Source organism: Panthera pardus, unplaced genomic scaffold, assembly GCF_024362965.1.
Source record: "Panthera pardus isolate Hobbes unplaced genomic scaffold, ASM2436296v1 HiC_scaffold_3, whole genome shotgun sequence".
NCBI classification, from domain to species: domain Eukaryota; kingdom Metazoa; phylum Chordata; class Mammalia; order Carnivora; family Felidae; genus Panthera; species Panthera pardus.
Genome location: NW_026526876.1, coordinates 48,871,640 through 48,898,350, shown reverse-complemented (window position 1 = coordinate 48,898,350; position 26,711 = coordinate 48,871,640). Strand labels below are relative to the sequence as shown.

The following is a 26,711-nucleotide window of genomic DNA, read 5'->3' as shown; positions in this document are numbered from 1 at the left end:
AACCTATAGAAATAACAGAGAATTTGGAATTAGCAGACAAGGCTTTAAAACATCTATTGGAAACAGCTCAAGAATTTAAGGAAAACCATGACTACGTTGAGGGGAAAAGGGGGGGGAACTAAAAAAGCACCAACTGATACTTTCTACTTATTTTTTACAATTTTTTAAATGTTTTTTTAAATTTATTTTTGAGAGAGAGACAGAGCGCGAGCAGGGGAGGGGCAGAGATAGGAAGACACAGAATCTGAAGCAGGCTCTAGGCTCTGAGCTGTCAGCACAGAGCCCGAGGCAGGGCTCGAACCCACGTACCGAGAGATCATGACAGAGCTGAAGTCAGATGTCCAACCAAGCTACCCAGGCATCCCCCAACTGATAGTTTTTTAAAAATATGTTTATTTTGAGAGAGAGCACCGGAGTCTGCATGTGTGTGCATGTGCACAAGTGAGGTGGGGGCAAAGAGGGAGAGAGAATCACAAGCAGGCTCCGTGCTGGCAGCACAGAGCCCGATGTGGGGCTTGATCTCATGAAACTGTGAGATCATGACCTGAGGTGAAACCAAGAGTCCAAAGTTCAACCGACTGAGTCACCCAGGTGCCCACCAACTGTTATTTTGATGAATACAAATATTTGAAATAAAAAATTCACTAGAGAATTTCATAGCAATTTAAAAACTACAAAGGAAAGATCAGTGAATATGAAGACCAAGCAACAAAAACTATCCAAATGGAAGCATAAGGAGAGAAAAAAACTGAAATATTAGAACCGTACTGAACTATAGTATCAAACAGCATAACATGCATGGGGTCCCAGAAAGGGAAGGCAGAAAATATCTGAACTAAAAACAGTTGAAAATTCCCCCAAATTTGATGAAACCTATAATTCCACAGATACCAAAGTTCAATAAATTCTGTGCAAGAAAAATTCAAAGAAAACCAAACCAAGGCAAGTCACAATCAAATTGCTAATAGAAAAAATTTAAAGCAGCAAAAACCAGAAGCAAAACCTACTACAAACAAGGGAACTATGATAAGCAATGATTTCCCTTCAGAAACAAGGGAGCCAGGGGTGCTTGCATGGCTCAGTCAGTTAAGTGTCTGACTCTTAGTTTCAGCTCAGGTCATAATCTCAACAGTTCATGGGGTTGAGCCCCATGTCAAGCTCTGTGCTGACAGCACCTGCTTGGGATTTTCTCTCCTTTTCTTTCTGACTCTCCCCCACTCAAAATAAATAAAAAGTTGAAAGAAAAGAAAAGAAAAGAAAAGAAAAGAAAAGAAAAGAAAAGAAAAGAAAAGAAAAAAAGAGAAAAGCCAGAAAACAATGGGGGAAAAATGTTGAAAGAAAAAAAACCTGTTATTTTCATATTCTATATCCTATGCAAATATCCTTCAAAAAAGGGGAGGGGGGATGAAGAACTTTTTGGACAGACCAAAGCTCAAAGAATTCATCAACAGCAGAACTGCATCAAAAGGAATATTAAAGGGTATTCTTCAGACTGAACACCAGATAGCAATCAGTATCTATCTATCTATCTATCTATCTATCTATCTATCTATCTATCTATCTATCTATCTATACAAAGGAATGTTGAAAACAGGAAATGCCCAGTCTTTAAACTTCCATGGGGCGGATATCACTGACCATACAAGATTTTGGATAGGAGCTTGATGGCAGCTTTGGTTAGACTAAGTTTTTCTTCAGTTCAAATGCTTTGAAAACTGAGTTCAGATTTCTATTCAAGAGAACCCAGAAACTGCTAGCTTTTGAAACTAGGGGTCCATAAACTCCAGCCTGGAGGCTGCATGCATGTTCATATAAATAGTGTTTTATTAAAGCACAGCCACACCATTTACTAACATATATAATTTATGGCTGCTAACGTATTACAATGGCAAAGTTGAGTAATTGTGATAAACAGATATATGGCCCACAAGTCTGAAATATTTACTATCTGCCTTTTTTAAGAAAAGGTTTTGCCAATCTCTGTGTTAGACCTTGAAAGTGCATGACTGCAAGACTTCAAAACTGAGACTACACAAAATGACAGCACCTAGGGACCAAAGAGCCTTGAGACTGTGACCCTTCAAGAGTCTGAGATTTTAAAATTGTTAGGCCATAAAACTGTAAAATCAAGAGATCTCTTTTCACTTCTCAGCCTGCCCCCAATCAGCAAGATTTCCACCTGAGAGAACTGGGTGGCAAAAATTATCTTTGTATGTAGGGTTCCTTCAGATTCAAATCTGAAACAGGTTTCTCAAAAGTTTGGCTACTTTTTCTTCATTCCAGCACAACTTGTCCTCAGGCAGGCTCACTCTCCTGCCAGCCTTACTTCCAACCTCAGCATCTGGCCTGAGATTTGAAAACACCCTATATACCCTTGATCACCCAGGAAGGGCTTTGTCTCTCTGGAGTTTCACTTTCTTTTCTTTTTTTTTTTTAAAGTTTATTTTCATTTATTTATTAATATTTATTTTATTTACTTATAGAGAGCAAGCAGGTGAGGGGCAGAGAGGGGACAGAATCCTAAGCAGGCTCTGCCACCAGCACAGAGCCCGATGTGGGGCTCAAACTCACATACCTTGAGATTGTGACCTGAGGTAAAATCAAGGTCAGATGTTTAATCGACTGAGCCAACTGGGCACCCTCTTTTTTTTTTTTTTCTAAGATTTCTTTGTATGCAATGGCTTTATTATTTTTTTTTTTAGTTTATTTTTGAGAGAGAGAGAGAGAGAGAGAGAGAGACAGACAGACAGACAAGTATGCACACAGCAGGGGAGGGCCTGAGAGGGAGACACAGAAGCAGGCTCCAGGCTCCAAGCTGTCAGCACAGAGCCTGATGCAGGGCCCCAACCCATGAATGGTAACCTGAGTCAAAGTTGGACATTTAACTGACTGAACCACTCAGGTGCCCCTGCATGCAATGGCTTTAAAGAAGAGTATGATTGTTTCGTCTATGTAGTGATTTCATGTTATTACAGCGTAAGTGAAAGTCTTTTATACCCTTCTACTTCCCAACCTAAAGCAGAACCCTTCAATTAGCATTTAACATGAATCTGAAAATTCTCACCAGTGCAATAAGATATAAATATGAAAGTACAATATTAGAAAAGAAGAAGCAAGGTTATTCTTTGTGTAAAGCAGAATGCATATCAAAAAACTCAGTTTTTTACAAATTATAATTGGGTTTAAAAATCTATAAGGATACAAAAACATATACAAATATCCATGCTTTTCTTATATAACAATAGCATGTAAGAAAATATAAAATACAAAAAACACAAAAATAGCAATTCCCCACAAGAAACAAATATCTAAAAGTAAACTTTAAGATATAAATGAAACTTTTATGAAGAACACTTTGTAACTAATATTACAGATCTGAATAAATGAAGAAGCATACCATGGCCCAACAGGGCCTTGATAGAGGCATACCATGGAGTTAAACAGGGTGTAAGATCACACTGTGAGGGTGGTATAAGAGTAGAGATCTGAAGGAGGCAAGGGGACAAATCACAGAGAAAAAACTTTCTAGAGAACAAGGAAGGCCTCAAGATGAAAGCTTGCTTAGCAAGCTCAAGGAAAACAAAGAAGATCAGAGTGGCTGAAATGGAGTTAATGAAGGGGAGAATAATAAGAGAGTAGTAGGAGATAAAATCAAAGAAAAAATGGTCAGATTATGTCATTGTGAGAACTATGGGTTTTTTTTTTTAATGTTTATTTAATTTTAAGAGAGAGAGAGAGCAAGAGAGAGCAAGAACAAGCAGGGGAGGGGCAGAGAGAAAGGGAAGAGAGAAAAGGAAGACACAGAATCCAAAGCAGGCTCCAGGCTCTGCACCGAGCCTGAAAGTGGGGCTTGAATTCATGAGTCATTAGTTTATGACCTGAGCCGAAGTCGGATACTCAACCTACTGAGCCACCCAGGTGTCCCCCTATAAAACTTTTTTTTTAACGTTTATTTATTTTTAGAGAGAGGGAGAGAGACACAGAGCATGAGTGGGGAAGGGGTAGAAAGAGAGAGAGGGAGACACAGAATCCAAAGGAGGCTCCAGGCCCTGAGCTTCAGCACAGAGCTAGATGCGGGGCTCAAACCTACCAACTGCAAGATTTTGACCTGAGCTGAAGTCGGACGCTTAACCAACTGAGCCACCCAGGCGCCCCACTTCACGAAATTTTATTTTACTTATTTTTTAATGTTTGTTTGTTTGTTTATTTTGAGAGAGAGGGAGAGACAGAGTGTGAGTAGGGGAGGGGCAGAGCGAGAGGGAGACACAGAATCCGAAGCCCGACGCGGGGCTCTAACTCACAAACCGTGAGATCATGACCTGAGCCAAAGTCGGACGCTCAGCCGACTGAGCCACCCAGGCACCCCTAAAAGAAATTATATTCCTTTTACTTGACTTCCAAGGGGCTCTCTGGACTTAAAGCTAATATCTATTTTCCTTTCCTACCTCCATTCTTTTTTTTTTTTTAAGTTTATTTATCCATTTTGATACAGAGAGAGGGAGCAAAGCCAAGTGGGGAAGGGGAAGAAAGAGGGAGAGAGGGAATCCCAAGTAGAATCCACACTGAAAATGTGGAGCCCAATGTGGGGCTCAAACTCACGAACCTTGAGATCATGGCCTGAGCCAAAGGTGAACACATAAATGACTGAGTGAACCAGGAGCCCCCCCTACTCATTATACTGCCCTGATGCTATGCCTAAAACCTAAAAAAAAAAGAGGTTGTTACTTAAAAGATCTAAGAGTAAAATTCTTTTGAAAGTAAAATATAAAAATAACACTGCACTAGGAACATAGAATTTTGTGTAATTATACATCAACAGATGGAAGAAATGAGATATTCAGAAAGCCAGTATTGTAATTTACTCTGAAGCAGAAGAAAACTCATGGAAATGACCACACCTGCCATAGGCAAAAACAAAAAAGGCCTTGACAATATGTACCTGGGGTCAAGTACACTGGTTCTAACTTGTCCCCATTTTACAAAGAAGAATGCTCTCTTGGGAAGTTCTTAACTTTGCTATCTCCAGAATAGTCCTCTTAATGATCCATAAAATCTATGAACAGGAATTCTAAGAGTGACAATGAAGTTACCCTACACTTTGGCATTTAAAAAGAACTAATTACTTATTAATTATTAAAAGTAACTATACACTGAGGAACAAGATTACTTGTTTTTGTCAAATTACACAAAATCATTGTTCATAGTTTTAAATAATGGGCTAAGTTCATTTTTAAAATTTTACAGAAAAATCATCAAGGAAGATTATGATACAAAAAAGATAAAATTTTCATACAAGAGTACACACTGTCATAGATTCTCTTTTGTAACTAAATATCAAATATACTACATTCATTGACACTGTAACCTCCTGATGAATCCACCTTTGCAAAGGTCCAATAATTTTGAAACTAAAACTAAATTTTAAAAATATGCAAAACTTCTACATAAGTACATAGTTTTCATTTTTTTTAAAACAGAGGTATCTATCAAATACCTATATAACTGAATTTACTAAAAAGGAATATTTAGGGGTTCCCAAGTGGCTCAGTCAGTTGAGCATTCGACTTTGGCTCAGGTCATGATCTCATGGTTCATAGTTTCGAGTCCAGAGTCGGGCTCTGTGCTGACAGCTCAGGGCCTGAAGCCTGCTTCAGATTCTGTGTCTCCCTCTCTCTCTGTCCACCCCCCACCCCCGCTTGTACTCTCTCTCTCAAAAATAAATAAACATTAAAAAAAGTTAGTAAGGAGAGTAATCACAGGAGTCTGATATATAAACTGAGATAGCACTACTGTTTCCTTTTCCAAAATAAGATACCTGGTCACTTCATTTACAATGTATGAAAGAAAAAGAAACCTTTTTGTTCCTGCAGAGAAACTGCTTTCTCAAATTCTAAACTTTCTTCTAAGTAGTAGATCTACATATAAAAAATCTGACCCTGAAACAAAACAAGGAAGACAGTAGCCTTGACAGAAACTATGTTCTCATTTGAATACTTCTAGGTACTGACCATATGCTCAACAAGTACTTCTGATTAATTAGTGTTTATACAATACACTAAATTAGAAACACACACAAATCACACTGACTTGACTCTCAAAATTTTTTACCTTTGATAACTGTTTATAAATCTCCTTAAAAAGCACAATTTCTTTGCTAAAGGAGAAATGCGGAGGGGCGCCTGGGTGGCTCAGTTAAGCATCAGACTTCAGCTCAGGTTATGATCTCATGGTTCATGGGTTGGAGCCCCGCATCAGGCTCTGTGCTGACAGCTCAGAGCCTGGAGCCTACGTTGGATCCTGTGTCTCCCTCTGTGTCTGCCCCACCCCTGCTCACTCTATGTCTCTCAAAAATGAATAAAGGCTAAAAAAAAAAAAAAAAAAACTTAGAAAAAAAAATGTGGAAAGATGTGTTGAATATATTTAAAAGAAAAAAAAAAGATCAGATCGTCATGGTCACCAATTAAAACCATGCTTTACAGTTCCCTCTTACGCTTATGTGATCTGTTCATATTTTGGTTATAGACTGCATGCAATTCATCATCAAATATTTGCCAAAAGCAGGCTAAAATAAATTATATATATTATTACATTAACTGGCAACTGAAGTGCTGGGAAGAGGGAAGGGAACTAACTTTATTTTCACTTAAAGAAGTTAGAGGTAATGACTGCAATAATAATTACTCTACTTGCAACTCATAGATCAATATCAGAACTTATATTTTACTAGCTAAATACGAATGAATCTATCACCCATCTAAAAGTATAATTTTTTTCTGGTTCACAACAGCAGCACACCATACTCCCAACATTCTAAATAATTCCTGGCCTACACTTGGGCCATCCTAATCAAGTCCCATCTTACCAGAGGTTCCAGCTGCAGAAATAGCTCTTTAATGCCAGAAATGGGTTCTCATTAAAAACAAACAAACAAAAAACTGGCAAAACATCCAAGCGTTTTCAAACAGTAACACATTTCTTGAACACTGTTGAGGAAGCAACCTGTTCACAAATGCAACGACCTTCTGAGATCTACTTAAAATGGCTGTAATCCTTACATCTTGTACAACCGATAAGAGGATAATGAAAAAGGGACATGGAGATTTACTAGGGGTTTATGGTCAAAGAATCATTGACATACTTTTTCTCTTATTGAAAGAAGGTGCCAGCAATGCCAGCTAAAATGTTGCAAGGGAATATAATAACACACATATTTTTAATTGAGATAATAAATGCTAAAATAGAAACAATATAAATTTAAATTAGACATCAAAAGAATAATCAAAATGCATTCAAAATTAGCCCAAAATACTACATTAATTACCTCAAATCCACTACTAAAAAATCTGAGTTATTCATCAGGCTTATTCATTCTTATGATACATTTTAAGGAAATTCCAAAAGTTCTTTCTTAGTTTATTTAGAGACACATTTACACGAAAGAATAGGCACAAATATTTTCTTCCAAAAATATGGCTAAATTATATGAAAATATCAATATTAAAGAAAATAACTCTCAATTCATTTTTATCTTGTTAGTTTTTGAGAGAGAGAGAGAGAGAGTGTGCACACACAAGCAGGGGAGGGGCAGAAGGATAGAGATAGAGAGAGAATCCCAAGAAGTCTTCACATCCAGCTTGGAGCTCAATCCTACCACCAGCTATGAGATCATGACCTGCGCTGAAATCATTGAGTCAGATGCTCAACCGACTGAGACACCCAGGCACCCCTCAATTCATTTTTAAAACATAGTTCTTAAATCATAGTTCTTCTACTGCCCAATTCATTTCTAAGTATCCCAAGGGGGGAAAAAAAGGAAATTGGAAAAGTGAATCTGCAAGATTGTCTGAAGTGAGTCTGAAGAAAATGGTGCACCACAACCACAACTCCTTCTATCTCAATTAACAAGTTACTCATAAAAGATTGAAGAATAAAATGACTGTGTGTCCATAAACTGCCTTCATCTCAATTTTGGCACCTAGTAGCCATCTGATCTTGAGAAAGTTTCTTTAACTTCTCATAGTCTTAGTTTCCTTAGTTTTAGAATATGAATAAAATGAACCTCAGAGAGGGCACAAGGATTAAATGAGAGGATATACAGAGTGCACATAGTGCCTTCTTTAGTAAGTGCTCAATCTACACTAATTAGAACTCTCATAAAGAGAAATTAAGAAAACAGTCCTGTTTACAATTGCATCAAAGAGAATGAAATACCTAGGAATAAATTTAGTCAAGTAGATAGAAGATCCGTACTCTAAAAACTGTTAAGACCTTCTTTAGTATTATGTTTAGATTCCTTTCTCTTTATTTTTTGTGGGTATCTATTAGTTTTTGGTTTGTGGTTAACGTGAGGTTCATATATAATACCCTATATATACAGCAGTCTATTTTTTTTTCTTTTTTTTTTTTTTTTCAACGTTTTCTTTTAATTTATTTTTGGGACAGAGAGAGACAGAGCTTGAACGGGGGAGGGGCAGAGAGAGAGGGAGACACAGAATCGGAAACAGGCTCCAGGCTCCGAGCCATCAGCCCAGAGCCTGACACGGGGCTCGAACTCACGGACCGCGAGACTGTGACCTGGCTGAAGTCGGACGCTTAACCGACTGCGCCACCCAGGCGCCCCTACAGCAGTCTATTTTAAGTCTGTGGTCACTTAAGCTCAAACACATTCTAAAAACACTACATTTTTACCATCTACTTCATATGTTTTTAACACTATATTTTACTTTTTATTCTGTGTATCCCTTAATTATTACAGAAATAGTAGACTTTACTACTTTGTCTTTTAACCTTCATACTAGCATTACAAGTGGTTGATCCCCTACCTTTACTGTATGTTTGCTTTTACAAACAGATTTTTCTGTTTCATAATTTTCTTACCTCTAGCCATGGCCTTTTCTTTTTCACTGAGAGAAGTCCCTTTACTATTTCTTACAAGGCCAGTTTAATGGTGCTAAACTCCTTTAACTTTTGTTTGTCTGGGAAACTATCTCTCCTTCAATTCTGAGCGATAACCTTGCAGATAGAGTATTCTTAGTTGTAGGGTTTTTTCCTTACAGCACTTTGAATATAACATGCCACTCCCTCTTGGCCTGCAAAGTTTCTGCTGAAAGATCAGCTCATGGTCTGATGGGGGTTCTCTTGTATTTGCTCTTACCACTTTGAAGTTTCTCTTTTATCTTTAATTTCTAACATTTTAATTACTATGTTTCTTCATGTGGATCTCTTTGGGTTCACCTTGTTTGGAAAACTCTGTGATCCCTGAACCTGGGTGTCTGTTTCCTTCCCCAGATTAGGGAAATTTTCAGCTATTATTTCTTCACATATGTTATCTACCCCACTTTCTCCGTATTCTTCTTTAGAGACCCTCATAATGCACATGTTAATATGCCTGACATCCCAGAGATCCCTTAAACTATCCTCATTTTTAATAATTCTTTTTTCTTTTTGCTGTTCAGCTTGAGTGCTTTCTACCACTCTGTCTTCTAGACTGCTGATCCATTCTTCTGCATCATTAATCTGTTGATTCCCTCTAGTCTATTTTTCATTTCAGTTACTGTATTCTTTACTTCTGATTGGTTCTTTTTTAAAATTATTTTCTATCTCTGTTGATGTTTTCACTGTTTATTCATTCTTCTCCTGAGCATCTTTCGATGAGCATCTTTAGTTTTTTTTGTGTGTTTATTTATTTTTGAGAGAGAGAGAGAAAGGAAGGGGCAGAGAGAGAGAGGAAAACACAGAATATGAAGCAGGGTCCAGGCTCTGAGTTGTCAACACAGAGCCCGACGCAGGGCTTCAACTCATGATCCTTGAGATCATGACCTGAGCCAAAGTCAGACAACTGAGCCACCCAGATGCCCCTAGGTGAGCATCTTGAGGACCATAACCTTCAAGTTTTTTATCAGGTAGATTGCCAGCTTATCTCTGTTTCATTTAGTTCTTTTTCTGAGGTTTTATCTTGTTTTTTTCATTTGGAACATATTCCTGTGTCTCCTCATCCTGCCTGTTTGTTTCCATGTATTAGGTAGATCAACCACATCTCCCAGTCTTCTTTTTTTTTTTTTTTTTAAGTTTATTTATTTTGAGAAAGAGAGAGAAAGAATGCGAGTGGGGGAGGGGCAGAGAGAGAATCCCAAGCAGGCTCCACACTGTCAATGAGAAGCCCAACGCGGGGCTCAAACTCATAAACTGTGAGATCAGGACCTGAGCCGAAATTGAGTCAGATGCTTAACCGACTGAACCACCCAGGTGCCCCACACATCTCCCAGTCTTCAAAGAGTGGCTTTATGTAGAACATGTCCTGTGGGGCCCAGAAGCACAGTCCCCCTAGCCACCAAAACCAGGAGCTCCAAGGGTATCCCCTGGGTGGGCTGTGTGTGCATTTCTATTACGCGGGGCTGTGACTGCTGGAAGTGCATTGATAAGTGGAGCTGTCCCTAGCATGACCGGCTTAGATGCCCCGATGCAGTTACTACAGGCACATTGGTAAGGTTTGGCTGCCCTGCTGAGGCTGGAGCCAGTTTGGGAGGCTGCTGGTCCAGGCCAAAGCCACCCACTGGATGCAGCATGGTGGGAGCTGCTTTGGGGTCCCTGGTTCTGGTGGAGGCCACCCAATGGGTGCTGTGGAGTGGAAGCCATTTGGAGGAGTACTAGACCCAGCTGAGGTCACCTACCAGACAGATACGGTGGAGCAGAAGCCGCTTTGAAGAGTCACCTGTTTGGGAGAGAGAGTTAGGGATGGAAGGATATTGAGGCAGGGTGAGTGGTGCTAGCAAGGCAGATGTAAAGTATCAGAAATGGCACCTACCAGCACTAGGCCAACTAAGTAAGAGTAAGAAAAATGGCAACCGCCTGTGTTTCTGTTCCAGGAGAAAGTTCCTTCAAATCCCTGCCCCTTCAGCACATGCACTAAAACTAACGAATAAATCTCCTTTACATATGACCCTGGGGACTTCAAACCCCTGCCTCTGTGCTCTTGGAGTGGATGGATTTGTGCACAGTCTACTTTTAAGAGCAGAGTCTCAGGTTTCCTAGAGCTCAATGGGTTTCCTATAGCTCAACAGCTTTCCTGGAGTTAGGCTCTGCTGTTTCAAATCCAGGCTTTGTGGGAGCTCATCTTCCCAGTGCAGGTCCCCAGGCTGGGAATGTCCAATGTTATGCTTGAAACCCCTTGCTCTTCAGGGAGGACTTCTGTGTTTGTGACATCCCTTCTGTTTAAGGGTCACCACACTGGGGGTATTAGTCCTAACTACACATCTCTGCTCCCCTCCTACCTATCTCCATGTGGCTTTTTCTTTATACCTTTAGTTGTGGAATAGCTGTTCTGCTAGTCTTCAGGTTGTTCTGAGAAAGAGTAGTTCTATATGTAGTTGTAGTTTTAGTGTATCTATGAGAGGAGGTAAGCTCAGAATCTTTCCACTCCACTCTCTTGATCCTCTTCAGGTCTAATCTTAGGTATTTAAATAGCAAATTATGAGAGAAAAACACAACAGCTCTGATAAAAATTTGATTAAGATCTACTCAAATATTAAAAACTTGAACTCTGGGCTAATGTTCTAATTCAATTTCTTTTTTTCTTTAAAAAAATTTTTTTAATGTTTATTTTTAAGAGAGAGAGAGAGAGAGAGAGAGAGAGAGAGAGAGAGAGACAGAGCATAAGCAGGGGAGGGGCAGAGAGAAAGAGGGAGACACAGAATCCGAAGCAGGCTCCAGGCTCTGAGCTGTCAGCCCAGAAACCGATGCAGAGCTTGAACCCACAAAATGCGAGATCATGACCTGAGCTAGTCAGCCACTTAACCCACTGAGCCAACCAGGTGCCCCATAATTCAATTTCTTAAGCTTAAAAAAGATACGGAGGCACCTGGGTGTCTCAGTGGGTTAAGTGTCCAACTCTTAATTTCAACTCAGGTCATGGATCTCTTGGTTCCTGGGATGAACCCTGTGTTAGGCTCTGTGCCGTGAGCAGCTTTCCTGGAGTTAATCTCCAGCTTGGGATTCTCTCTCTCCATCTCTCTCTGCCCCTCCCTACTCACACATGCACACACACTCACTCTCAAATAAATAAAATTAAAAAAAAATAATAATAAGGTAACAATAATCTGGAATTTGCAGTTCTGAAAAATGTACCTGCCATGACAAAATCTAAAATCTTACTCTAACTCTGTATTGAATACAAATAGATTCCCCAGTTTCACTTGTGATTTAAATAAAAGAGAACATCTGATTAAATATGGCAGTGTGTTCAACTTACTATGACTTTAAATTTTACTTTATAATTGTATGTGAAAAATAAAAGGCATCTGCATTCTAATATAAATGTTACTTACAAGTGAAAAATTGTAATTCCTTTTTGTTTCCTAGATATCTTGGCTCATTACACAAATTTAAATGTAGTCACTGATGCTTTAAAATAAATATTTTCTGTCTACTTATAAATCAGTTAATAACATTATTTTTTTATCCTAAGTTTCCACATTCAGGACACATTATTTGAAAAGTTTAATGTACCAAATATCCTTTGAATGGAAGAGCCTGCAAAGAATTTAGTGGTGAATTGCTTAGCCAGAAACTGAGAATGTATAGGTAATATGATAAATCATAGCCATCAGAATGAAAACCTACCATGTCAGAATTTCTAAATGAAATTTAGCAGTAATTCTGACTTTATGATAATGTTTTCATATAAGCCCCATGAAGAAAGAAGCTATTTGCTGAAGCCCATTGCAACTGAGACGTGGACAAGTTGATTTGTGTACAGATCTACAACCCTCTGTTATGAAACTGCTTGCTTCCAAAACAATAACTCTCTAGAGATAATGGGTAAAGCTCACTGATATTTGCAAGCCAAGTGTCCAATGATAAAAGAGGTTACATATTCATTGTAAAGCACCCATTCCACAACAGGCACCAAGCTGAGTCCTTTAGAAACGGTATTATCTCATGTAATCCTAAAGGGTAGACCAATATGCCACCCCAAATATCCTACTTGGCATAAAAATTATATTGAGTTGAAGGCAATTGAGAAGAAGCAGATAAAAGAAAAGCTCTCTGCAAACTCCCCCTACCTTTTGCCTAATTTGTAAAGGTGTCTTCCCGCTCCTCTACCAGAAAGACAGAAGTAATCACCAGAGACTACTCTAGACCCTTATCAACCTGGAGATTGTACCTGATAAATGAATCTATATAACAAACCTTACTAGCCAGCCCTACCATTAGTTTCTCCACACATTTGCCTTCCCATAATTTGCCACCTCTAGAAACTCAGTCCTTTTGTCTTGTCCCCTCTCTACAAAACTATTGTTCTTTGCTAAGATGCTATATAAACTCCAGGTCTAACCACCATGCATAAGCAATGTTAATAAACTTGTTTCTCGCTTGGTATCTGCCTCCTGTGAGTCTAATTTAAAGGGCTCTATCGGGGCACCTGAGCGACCGACTTGGGCTCAGGTCATGATCTCACGGTTTGTAGTTCAAGCCCCGCGTTGGGCTCTGTGCTGACAGCTCAGAGCCTGGAGTCTGCTTCGGATTCTGTCTCCCTCTCTCTCTGCCCCTCCCCCACTCATGCTCGGTCTCTCTCTGTCTCAGGAATAAACAAACATTAAAACAAACAAACAAACAAACAAACAAACAAATAAAGAGCTCTATCAATGAACTCAAGATGGGTAGAGGAAGAAAGACTTCCTCCCTACATGCCTTACAACACTCCTGTGAGGTAAACTGTATCATTACCTCTGTTTTCCAGAGGAGGAAAAAGAAGTTGAGAGATTAAACAAATTTCCCACTGTTACATGAGTAATAAGCAGCAGGCCCAGTGTCTGACTCCAAGTCTGAAGAACTCCGAAACATCCTATCTGTATTCCTCAAAATATAGTTCAGAATTACCTTAGATGTCTATTGCCCACTGAATAAAATCATGATTATAGAACCAATAACCAACATGTTTAACACCCTCTCCAAATAATTCTAATGCTCAATGAAGGCTGGTAACTACCAATATACCATGGTAGCTTTATATGTTTTTATTAATATTTATTTATTTTGAAAGAAAGAGAGAGAAAGAGAGAGCACAAGCAGGGGAGCAGCAGAGAGGCGGAGAGAGAGAATCTAAAGCGGTTTCTACGCTGTGAGCACAGAGCCCAATGTGGGGTTTATTCCCATGAACCTCAAGATCATGACCTGAGCCAAAATCAAGAGTTGGACACCCAACTGACTGAGCCACCCAGACGCCCCCATAGTAGGCTTATATTTTATTAATTTTTTATTTTGGGATATTACTCTTACAAGAAACAAGGATACAACAAAATTCAACTAAGGTGCTAGCAATTTAAAATGTTATAAATAACTGAGAAAATTTAAAGCATAGCATTTCTTCAGACTTTTACCATACACTACTGACTTATTTCCATGGCCACCAGGGAGATCCATGGGTGTACTATAGGAGTAGATAAAATAATTAGTTTAGTGCTCTATACTCCTAAAACAACATATAACTCCTGCTTACTCCTGGGGAAATCAAACGTTTAAATGAGTACTTAGAATGTAGACTTTTAGTAGCTAAAAATTTTTCAATACTTTACAGTCCAAAAACTTGCATTTAGACCACTGTACTAAGAAGAACTCAAATATGAACTGGATAAGAGCCTTGTCCCTATGGGACTTGTAACTTCTGAGGGGAATCAAAGCCACTTCCAAATGACCCTAAGAGAAGGTAAAAAGCATCTTAATTGCTTTAATAGAAATGTAAGATGTGCAGGAATGCAAACAGTAAACAATTCAAACTGAAGAAAAATGGAGAAGGCATGACTAAAGAGCATATGGATTTGGCTTTGAGGATGAAGAAGTATTTCAATTCTTAAGAGCTGAAAGATGAAATGCAATCTAAATAAAGGAATATTAGAAGTGATATACGGGGGCGCCTGGGTGGCTCAGTCAGTTAAGCGTCCGACTTCGGCTCAGGTCACGATCTCGCGGTCCGTGAGTTCAAGCCCCGCGTCGGGCTCTGTGCTGAATGCTCAGAGCCTGGAGCCTGTTTCAGATTCTGTGTCTCCCTCTCTCTCTGACCCTCCCCCGTTCATGCTCTGTCTCTCTCTGTCTCAAAAATAAATAAACGTTAAAAAAAAAAAAAAAATTAAAAAAAAAAAAAAAAAGAAGTGATATACAGAGTAACTATAAAAGCCCATGGGGTATAGTCATGGAATATTGACCAGTGCTCTGTAGTTGAAGCAGAGAACACATATAAAGAGAAATGAATATGGAAAATTAAGAACAGGAAACTATGCGACCTTAGAGCCATGCTAAGGAGTTTAAACTTTGTTCTATAGAAAATGAAGATTCCTTAAAGGCTTCTGAAAAGAAAAAGTATTTTTTTAATGTAAACTAAGCAACAACAACAACAACAAATTTGCCCTTCATTCTCTCCTATCATTAACATATACTCAGATAAATAAGGACAAACATTGCAATGATGGCAGCAAAAAAGAAACTCTTAAGAAATAAGGCTGAATTAAGATTGATGGGGTCTAATGTGAAGTTTGACAAGGAAAAGTCAAAGTTAATCTCAAACTGGATGACTGGAATTACAAATACTATTAACCATGATAGAAAAGACAGGAGGAAGAACATGTTTGCTTTTTGAACCTTTAAGATGGGTTGAAAACAAGGAAACATGCATTTGATTTTACATATGAGATTAAGATGTTAGAATATATAGAGTGAATACTCGACAGTCAAAAAGAATGAAATCTTGCCATTTGCAACTACGTGGATAGAACTAGAGGGTATTACACTAAGCAAAATTAGTCAGAGAAAGGCAAATATCATATGACTTCATTCATATGAGGACTTTAAGATACAAAACAGATGAACATAAGGGAAGGGAAGCAAAAATAATATAAAAACAGGAGGGGGACAAAAACATTAGAGACAAATATGGAGAACAGAGGGTTAACTGGAGGGTTTGTGGGAGGGAGGATGGGCTAAATGTGTAAGGGGCATTAAGGAATCTACTCCTGAAATCATTGTTGCATAGATGCTAACTTGGATGTAAATTTTTTAAAAAATTTAAATTAAAAAAAATAATAAATAAAATATAGAAAAAAGAAAAAAAGAATATATATATATAGATATAGATATAGATGATATAGATATATAGTGGAAAAAAGGAACAATAGGCCCCAAATGGAGTCACTTGTGTGGAGCCCCATGTCAACATACCAAGACTTAATATCTCATCTAACTGTAGTTTCAGCCTTTCCCAGAAATGTGACCTTTAACCTCTCAATCTGGAATTCCTGATAAGCACTAGAATAAGGTAATCTGCCTGAAAGACCTCAGGCATTCCCCCAAAGGAAGATGACCTTGCCTGAAAACAATCTACTGTTTGTTAGAAACTCCTTCCCACCCCCCACTTCACTCTCACTCCTGCTCCCTCCTATCTATAACTCTTCCATTTTGTGGAGCTCCTCAGACCTCCTTTCTATTTACTAGATGGGATACTGCTCAGTTCATGATTTGAATAAAGCCAATTTGATCTTGAAATTTATTCAGTGGAATTTTGTTTTCCAGTAATACTCAGGAGGTATTTATTAAAATGAATATACAGTTTGGGGTGCCTAGGTTTCTCAGTAGGTTTAAATGGCTGGCTCTTGGCTTCAGCTCAGGTCATGATCTCACAGTTCACTGGTTCGAGCACTGCATCAGGCTCCACAGTGACAGTGCGAAGCCTGCCTGGGATTCTTTCTCTCTCTCCTCTCTACCTCTTCCCCAATTGTATGCACAGCCATGTTCATACAGGTGCACATGCTCTCTCTCTCAATATAAATAAATAAACTTAAAAAAAAATGACTATACAGTTTGAGATACCTCAAGACCAGAAAACTCCATCAAGGTATCACCCACAAAGATATGAAGTATAGGTGAAGCAATGGAAATGGCTGTAATGAAACAAAGCACACACATCATTTAAGAATAAAACAGAGCTAAAGTCCAACCCATGAGAAACCCTTTCTACATTTAAAAGATAGAGAAAAAAAAGGAGAACAGTAAAGAAAACTCAAATAATTAAAAACTAGGAAACTACAATGGTTCCAAAGCCAAAGAACGGAATTTCATGAAAACTGAATGGTCAATAGTGCTAACAATGCTGCAGAGAGACAGGGGTAGATAGAATGACCCTAAGAAGAAACCATTTGGTTTAGAAATTAGAAGGTCATTATTACAGGTGAAACAACACATCTACATTAATATTTGCTGTAAATTCAAGGTAAAATTTTTTTAATAAGGCAAAGGCACTGTAACTTTCAAATACTATTAAAACTTCAAAAATCTTCCCAAGTGATAAAAAGCTAAAAATAGAGAAGATCATCTTTAAATAAAAATGGAACCATATAATGGGATAACATTTTTAACATTTTGATAATTATTTTTACTGATTGAATTTAAGTAAGTCAGTCTGTAATCTTTAATAATACAGTGCTTTCTGGGAGTGCAAGCTGGTATAGCCACTCTGGAAAACAGTATGGAGGTTCCTCAAGAAACTAAAAATAGAACTACCCTATGATCCAACAATTGCACTACTAGGCATTTATCCACGGGATACAGGTGTGCTGTTTCAAAGGGACACATGCACCCCCATGTTTATAGCAGCACTATCAACAATAGCCAAAGTATGGAAAGAGCCCAAATGTCCATCGATGGATGAATGGATAAAGAAGATGTGGTATATATATACAATGGAGTATTACTCGGCAATCAAAAAGAATGAAATCTTGCCATTTGCAACTACGTGGATGGAACTGGAGGGTATTATGCTAAGTGAAATTAGTCAGCCAGAGAAAGACAAATATATGACTTCACTCATATGAGGACTTTAAGAGACAAAACAGATGAACACAGGGAAGGGAAACAAAAATAATGTAAAAACAGGGAGGGGGACAAATCATAAGAGATTCATAAATATGGAGAATAAACTGAGCGTTACTAGAGGGAGTGTGGGAGGGGGGATGGGCTAAATGGTTAGAATCTACTCCTGAAATCATTGTTGCACTATATGCTAACTAATTTGGGTGTAAATTTAAAAAATAATAATAATAATTTTAAAAAATAATACAGTGCTTTCCAAAATAAGCCATAAGCAGTATTTGCATTTGCAAAGTATGTCAGACCTAATTTCACTTTAGGCAACTGACAAAGACTTTCTCCTTGACCATACTTAAGTCTCTTTGAGCCCTCTTTCTGACTAGGCCTCCAACTAAGCCCCCATCCAGTCTCTGGCTTGCTCAAATCCAGTCTTAGCTAAGAATGCTGCTAAGTCGTCCCCCTACCCTTGATATCTGATCAAGTTCCTCATACCCCATCTCTGATGAATAAGTCCTTGGCCTTATCCCCCTACCTTTGATGCCTCCTCTTAGTAACTTTCCCTCCAGTGACCACCTCATCCTGCTCCTTGGCCAGAACTCCCTACTTGTCCTTGTTATATTTAGAATCAAGACCAATCTTTGTCTCCTACTGCAATACACCACTACAGAAGTCTTGGGTTGTCTTTCTTACCATTTTAACAAGCGTCAGAGTAATTTTTTCTATAACATGAGTCATTAGGGGCGCCGGGGTGGCTCAGTCAGTTAAATGTCTGACTTCAGCCCAGGTCATGATCTCATGGTTTGTGGGTTCAAGCCCTGCATCGGGCTCTGTGCTGACAGCTCAGAGCCTGTAGCCTTCTTCAGATTCTGTGTCTCCCTCTCTCTCTGCCTTCCCCTGCTCATGCTCTGTCTCCCTCTGTCTCTCAAATATAAATAAACATTGAAAAAAAATTAAAAAAAAAACAAAAACAAAACCATGAGTCATTAAAAGAAAGCAGTCACACTCTTAGCATATATTAGCAGAAAAATAATTCACCACATAATCACAAATGAAAGCACGAGTTCAGCAAAATATCCGTAAGACTGACAATTTAAATATAAATCTAAGTTAAAATTTACAATGAGTATAAAAAGATTCCCTAATTTTTTATGCAAAACAATTTTTTTAAAGGCTTTCCTATCAAAAATAAAAACAAGAGCACTGAAAAGTAGTAGAATCAAGTCCATTGCCTATTCATGCCAGAATTTATCAGAACTTCTGGTAATAATGGAATGAAAATGGGCAGAAAAATAGCTGCTGTGTAATTAGTAGCCAGTCATAAGTTGTACAAAGCAACAGATACAAGTAGCACTTAACATCCAGGCCCTCTATTCAGTTAATAAATACTTATTTTTTAAGGGCTTGGCACAGAGGGAGAAAAAGCAAAGAATAATATAGATTCTATGATTTAAGAGAGATGACATGTACAGATAAACGGAATGCTATAAATAATTTCAGTAAGAGGTGGAAGTGATAAGTTCATCCAAGAAGGGTACAAAAAAGGTGTTACGAAAGTTCAGAGGAATGAGAGATGATTTCTCACAGAAAGACAAGAAAAAGTTTCCTGGAAACAAAGGGGCATGTGATTTAAGTCTTCAAAGATGACTAGGATTTATAGGGAGAAGTAAAGGGAAAGGCACTCCAGTGTTAAGAAGCAGCATAAGCAAAAGCCCAGTGTAGGTACTTTTCTGTACCCACAGAAAAGAATAAAGGTTAACATTTAAGGTCTATGCAGTGGTTACTTCAATGATGTCCCTCAAAAATCCATGGTCACCTGGAACCTCAGGATGTGACCTTATTTAGAAATAGTGTCTCTGTAGATATAATGAATTCAGCATCCTGAATTTAGTCTGGGCCATAAGTCCAATAACTGGTGTCCTCATAAGAAAAGGAAAGGACACAGAGAGATACAGAGAAGGCCACAGGAAGATGGAGGCAGACACCAGAGTTATGCTGCCATAAGCAAATCCTGGGGTCACCAGAAGCTGGGTGAGGCAAGGGAGAATTTTTCCCCAGGGCCTTCAGAAGGAATATGTTAACACCTTGATTTCAGCTTCCAGAACTGTGAGAAAATAAATTTCTGTTATTTCAGTTTACAAATTGTGCTAATTCGTTACAGGAACTTTAGGAAACTAATACCACTAGGTTAAGGGCAATTAGTAGAGGGCTATTGTGAAATAGTATGTAATTGGTCTCTGCCCCTGGTTCCTCCTAATATTTAGTTGTGACCAAACTCTTGTTAACTTCCCGAGTGATAAGGGTTTCTGACACAGTGGCCCTAAATCCCTTGTAATTTCCTGGGTGATACTCCAGTACTTTGTTCTAATGCCTGAGGTGACTCTTAGTGGGCTTCTGGATAGAGGCTGGTCACCAGGAAGACCAAGCCATAATCAGAAACTTGGAACTTTCAGCCCTACTCCCCATTTGCTGGAGACAGGAAAGGAGCTAGAAACTGAGTAACTGATTATGCCTACATGACGAGGCCTCTATAAAAATCCCAAAGTATGGGCTTTAGTGAGCTTCTGGATTGATGAACATATCCATGTGCCAGAAGGACTGACACATCCCAGCTCCTGGGCTTGGGACCCTTCCAGACCTTGCCTCTGGTTGCTCATCTGTATGTTGTTTTTTTTCTTTTTTACACAACCTTTATTATATATTAAGTCAATAAATATAAAATGTTTCCCTGAGGGGCGCCTGGGTGGCTCAGTCGGTTAAGTGTCTGACTTTAGTTCAGGTCATGATCTCACAGTTGGTGGGTTTGAGCCCTTCTTCAGACTTTGTGCTGATAGCTCAGAGCCTGGAGCCTGCTTCTGATTCTGTCTCCCTCTGTCTCTGTCCCTCCCCCACTCTCACTCTGTCTCTGTCTCTTGAAAATAAATAAGTGTTAAAAAAAATTTTTTTTAATGTTTCCCTGAGTTTTTATAAGCTCTTTTACCAAATTATCAAACCCGAAGCATAGGTAACATCTAATTTAGAGCTGTTTGATCAGAAGCACTGGCAACAACCAGGATTTATGATTGGCCTCTTCTGTGGGTAGCAAAAAAATGGTCTTGTGAGACCGAGTCCTAAACCTGTGGGGTCTGTGCTAACCCCCCCGGGGGAGATAGCGTGTCAGAAGTGAACCAAATTGCAGAACACGCAATTGGTATCTACAGAGCATTGAGGAATAACTTTGTGTGGGGAAAAAACCTACGTATTTGAAGTATAAAAGCATTCAGTGAGTACAGAAAAAAAAAAGTTTTCTTTTTCAGCTATGTACTCAATGCTCCAGCATTTTTAAAAAATGTTTGTTTTATGCGCGCGTGCAAGAGAGAGAGAGAGAGAGAGAGAGAGAGAGAGAGAGAATCCCAAGCAGGCTCTGCACTGTCAGCGCAGAGCCTGATATGGGGCTCAATCCCACAAACCAAGAGATCATGACCCAAGCTGAAATCAAGAGTCCGTTGCTTAACCGACTGAGCCATGAAGGTGCCCCATAAAGCTCTAGCATTTCATTTTATTACACTCTGGAAGAAAAAAAACACTGACCGGTAAATTTCTCCTTAATAGGCATATTCTCATATTACTAGGCAACTGTATTAAAAGTGGACAGAAAACAATGAAATGCCATTACTTACAATGTGTGACTCCAGCTAGAGTTTGGTAGAAAGTGGGAGTATCACTATCATCAGTGAGGGTCACATAAACACCTCCAGATAGTAGCCAACGAGAGAAGGTAAAAGCATCTTTGTTTAGAAGAAGCCAATTTCTAAATTTTTCATAGTTTACTTTTTCACCCTAAAATTAAAAGGAAAAAAAAATACATAGGCTTAGTCAAATTTTAAGGTATCTTACTTAAAACTGTACAATTTGAAATTTGAAATTTGTTAACATTTATCTTGCTAATATCTACAAAGAAAGGATTATCTAACACTACAGGGTGTATATTTGGAAATCAAACTGTTTTAAAAAATAATTGTATTTTCAGAACTTCCACTTGCATAAAATCTATGCAATTTAGTTGTAAATCACTTCATCAATTCATTAAAGCAGTGCATTGTTACTAATAATTCACATATTATTTTCTAAGGTATATCCTGAAATCAGTAAAGTATTTTTTCCTCTTTGTAAAAAAACAGTTTTATTGAGGTATTATTGGTATACAAAGATACTTAGTATGTACAATTTGATGAGACTGGACATATGCAAAACCTATGATACTATCACATCAAGATGGTAAACATAGCCAACATTTCCCAAAGTTTCCTTGCATCTTTGTTTTTACTTGTTTGTTTGTTTGGTTGGCTGGTTTGTGGTAAGAACATTTAACATGAACTCTACCCTCTAAACAAATTTTAAGGTGCACAATAATGCATTATTAACTATGGGCATTATGTTATACAACAGATCTCTGTAATTCATTTAGCATGACAGAAACTTTATACCCATTGAACCGCCCCATTTTCCCCACCCTCTAAAAGTGCATTTTTTTTCTATATTTAATAAGGCCAATTTTTTACTTGCCTTATCCCTCTTCTTCAGCACCTTAAACTTTAAGAATGAGCATATTTTAATTAAATATGTATGGTATTAAAATGCTCTTTTAAATTTCATTGGCAAATTAAAAACAACTATCCAGGAGCCCTCTTCTAGAAGGCATCACTAAAAACATGTATTCACAAGTCAATTAGAATACAAAAAAAACAAGTAGATTGCTATTTCTTTGCTTTTTTTGTCAAGTATTTTGTCTTCTACATCTCTGGATTAAAAAAAAAAAAAAAAAAAGTATCCCGGATGAGAAAGAACATGACCTAGCTGTGCAAGTCAATTTCTTAATCTGGAAGACAGGAGGACCGAGGGTGAATGAGGGCCGGATGTTTCTGAGAAAAAGACAGAAGCAACCCACATGGAAATACAATGAAGAATGACATTCAGGAGCCTATCAGGTCCATTCCTGATAGAAATATTAAGGGATACAAATAATTCCTAACCTAAAAGAGATATGATAGAAATCATTTATATACCGTTTGGCAGCATCCTATTAAAATACAGCAATATGCTTAGCTTACTAGTTTCAGAACATTTAACAGTGCAATCAAAACATCTAGACAACATTGACAGTCTTGTTTTTCTGAATGGAAGAATATGGCATTCAGACTTGCTGCAGGGATATGGGAGGACATTGCCAACATGTTGAGAGATTAGGGATCATACCCTTATTCTCTCTGTTCCCCATGTTTAGTTTAGAAAGAGGATTAGTAGTATAAATCCCATAAGCTCATGTACATTTTTACATATTAACATCTCTGACACTGGGATGAATTTTCAAACCAAGAGTATCCTTCAACTAAAACTGGCAGGTCTTTTCTCTCTTTATAATACATAAAGGTACATCTTATAATCAATGGGATTGTAGATGAAGCAAAACATGTAGCATCAATGGTTTCAGTGAGACTAAGATGTTATAAAATGTACCCTCATGTACAAGAAAGCAAAAAGTTGCTAATTATAATAGGCACTTCTACCACCTTCACATATCATTAATATTGAGTATTTACAATTCCCTAAGCACTGTTCTGAACATTCTTTTTTAAGATTTTGTTTTCAAGTAATCTCTCTACCCAACGTGGGGCTCAAACTCACAATCTCAAGATCAGGAGTTATAAGCTCCAATGACTGAGTCAGCCAAGCACCCCTAAACATTTCATATTAATTTAATCTTCAAAGCAACACTCTATTCTACCATCCCCATTTTACACATGGGAAAACTGAGGTTTCAAAAAGTTAATTAATCTAAGATCTAAGATAGAGTGGCAAAAATATGATTAAACCCAGGTAGTCCAAAGTTTCTGAGCCTAAGCTATGCACCACACTTCCTGGCTGACTTAGTGAAATATAAAGTAACCACTGAAATCCACCTGTCCATTCAGATCACTGCATAACTGGTAGCACCAAAATGCCATCTGTTAAACCTGACTTTTTATGTTTTCGAGTCATGGGTGTCTTCTAAAACAGAAAGCAAAGGCAAAGTTTCCTTTTATAAATTGTCACAATAGCAGTTTAGAAAAAAAAAAATCCAGTAACATAAAAGGCAAATAAAAATAAACAGACTCCTAAAATTGACACATCTTTTAAGAACAATATGAATTTCCATCTTAAAAACTGACAACCAAAGAAAATATAAGAAAAGAACAATACAATTCCTATGTGGATTCCTTTATAACTTCATCTTTTAAGGCTAAAAAAAGCATAAGATAGAAAAAGTTGAGGGGCGCCTGGGTGGCTCAGTCAGTTAAACTTCCGACTTTGGTTCAGGTCACAATTTCACAGTTCGTGAGTTCAAGGCCCATGTCAGGCTCTGTGCTGACAGCTCAGAGCCTGGAGCCTGCTTCGGATTCTATGTCTCCCTCTCTCTCTGCCCCTCCTCTGCTCACACTCTTTTTCTCTCTTTCTCTCAAAAATAAACGTTAAAAAAAATTAAAAAGGAAAAAAAAAGAAAAGGCTGAAACCTATTCCATGTCACTTAAATCTAGGTGCTAGGTCCACATCATTTAGCTAAAGTGCTTCTCTTTATAGTTTTGGTGGCTTTTTAGGATTGCAAAAAACAACACAAAACATTGTTATGGGAGGTCCAAATAAGTCTTTTCTAATATAAGTAGACTCATACTGAAACATGGTAACTTGAAAAGCAAGGGTTTGCACACAATCAGACACATTACTCAGAAATTACAGCACGTAATATATTAAATAGTTGAATCAGATAAAAATTAGCCCATTTACTGTGATTTTGTTTGTTTTGTTTTGTTTTTAACCAACTATAAGTATCTAGTGGTTTAAATAGCCATCTACATGAGTATTCCAAAACCAGGGCCTCTCATTTCTTTGATCTTTCCTTTTCCAAAGATCTTGTCCTTCATACAACACTTAACTGCAGACTTAACTAACAAGTCTTACGATCTTATTATAATAACTGTTCCCTTTCCATTAAGTGCAATTTTAAGCATTCCACTTTCCCCCTTCGCTACTTTCTCTTATGAGCAAACTTCTTTTGGTATCCTAACTCCAGTGAATTTTTTAACTCCACAGGACCTCCACCAAGGACCTTCCTCTACATTGCCAATTCTAATGATCACTTCTCAGTGATCAAAAATCAACTCATTTGACCTTTCAGTTTATTTGATATAAACACTCTTTTCTATTAAAATATTTTCATCACTTGGCTTCCAGGACACCATTCTCTTTTGGTTCTCCTCACAGGCTATTCCTTAGGCTCCTGTTGTGAGTCTTCTTCATTTCATTAACCTTTCAACCCTGGAGTAAAGGACTCAGTCTTCCAATCTGTTTTCTATCTAAATTTACTCTAAGATGATCTCATCCTCAACTCTAAGCCAACAAATCCTATCCTCTGAATGCTAATTTATATTTCAAAAAGCATAGTTGGCATCAGTTTAATGTCTAAAATGATTCTCAAATTTAATTATGTCCTAAATCTCTCTTGATATCAAAACCCCAAACCTCCCCCAAGTAGTTTTAGCCATCTCAATTAATGGAAACTCCATTCACTTACTAAATCAAGTCAAACACTTTAGGCATCCTCTTCTCTGCCACAGCCCATAATCCATATAAGATCCTGTCAACTCTCCCTTCAAAATAAATGCAGAATCTGAAAACTTCTCACCACCTCACTGCTATATTATGATCTACATAATAATCATCACCTCTTACCTAGATTAGTCACAGATATCTTGTATGGACTCTGTTTAGCCTACCCTGTACGTAAGAGCCAAAATGATCATGTTTAAAAAAAGAAAAAAAAAATCATGTATTTCTCTGCCCCAAACCCTCTAATTGGTTCCACCTCACTCAGGGTGAAAATCAAAGAACTCATACTGTCCTAGAGCCATATGTAATCTCCCCACTTCATCTCACCCCCTTCCCCAACCTCTGTAACTTCTACGAGTCTCTTAATCTAATCCAGCTCATTTGGCTCCTCTGTTGTTCCTTGGACATATCAAGCACACTCCAACTCCAGGCCTTTGCTGTATTCTCTTCTTAAAAAATGTTTTCCTCCAGATTTCTGCATAGTTTGATCTTTCTTCCTTTAAATTCTTGGTTCAAATGTCACTTTATGTGACAAGCCTTTCCCAACTACCCTATACAAAATACCAACACTCTGCCACCTCCTCCCCATCACCACCTATCCCCCTTATTCTACTTAATCTTTCCCTATAGCACTAATTATCATCTCATATATGTACCTGCTATTGTGCCTAAATTTTGGAGAACTGGGTAGCTAGCCACATTGAACTCCCATCAAAATGGGAATATGTACATAAAACTTAATAAGAAAAATATATATTCTCCAAGATGTACAGAGTATTAATGCATTTTACATCTGTGTGAAAAATTCAATTAATCAGGCCTGCAAAGATTAGGTTACTTTTTTTGGACAGGAAATGTTTGTTATTGGAGAGGAAAACCATAGCCTAGCTTGTCTTGAAGTACTGAAATACTATCACAGCAACTTGCAGTGCAGGAAGCCAATCCTTTTGCACCAAACACACAGAAATATGGAGTAAAATATAATACCATAACCACTACTAAAAACTGTACAGCCAAGTTGAAGGCAAGATACAGAAATCTCCAGGTGCTATCAACACAGAAGAAACTCAAAGCCAGAGTAGTGAAAAACTAAAGCTACAGAGTCCAAAGAGCTATGAAAACCAGATACATGCATATAGCTGGAGTACTGACAATCAAGGCCTTTACAGTTAGGAAGGCGACTAAACTAAAATGAATAAAACCCACAGCAGTGAGGGACTGTCATATCTATAAAACGC

The 26,711-nt window shown here is 38.0% G+C and overlaps 1 protein-coding gene across 2 annotated transcripts in view; it reads right to left on the bottom strand.

The window, feature by feature from the left end:
* Positions 1 to 26,711, bottom strand: part of USP32 (ubiquitin specific peptidase 32) — a 245,370-nt gene that overhangs the window by 92,148 nt on the left and 126,511 nt on the right. For both annotated transcript variants that reach the window (XM_019431063.2, XM_019431064.2), the window contains exon 5: positions 21,510 to 21,669. In XM_019431063.2, coding sequence (XP_019286608.1) covers positions 21,510 to 21,669 — 160 coding nt within the window. The remainder of the gene's footprint in view (positions 1 to 21,509; positions 21,670 to 26,711) is intronic.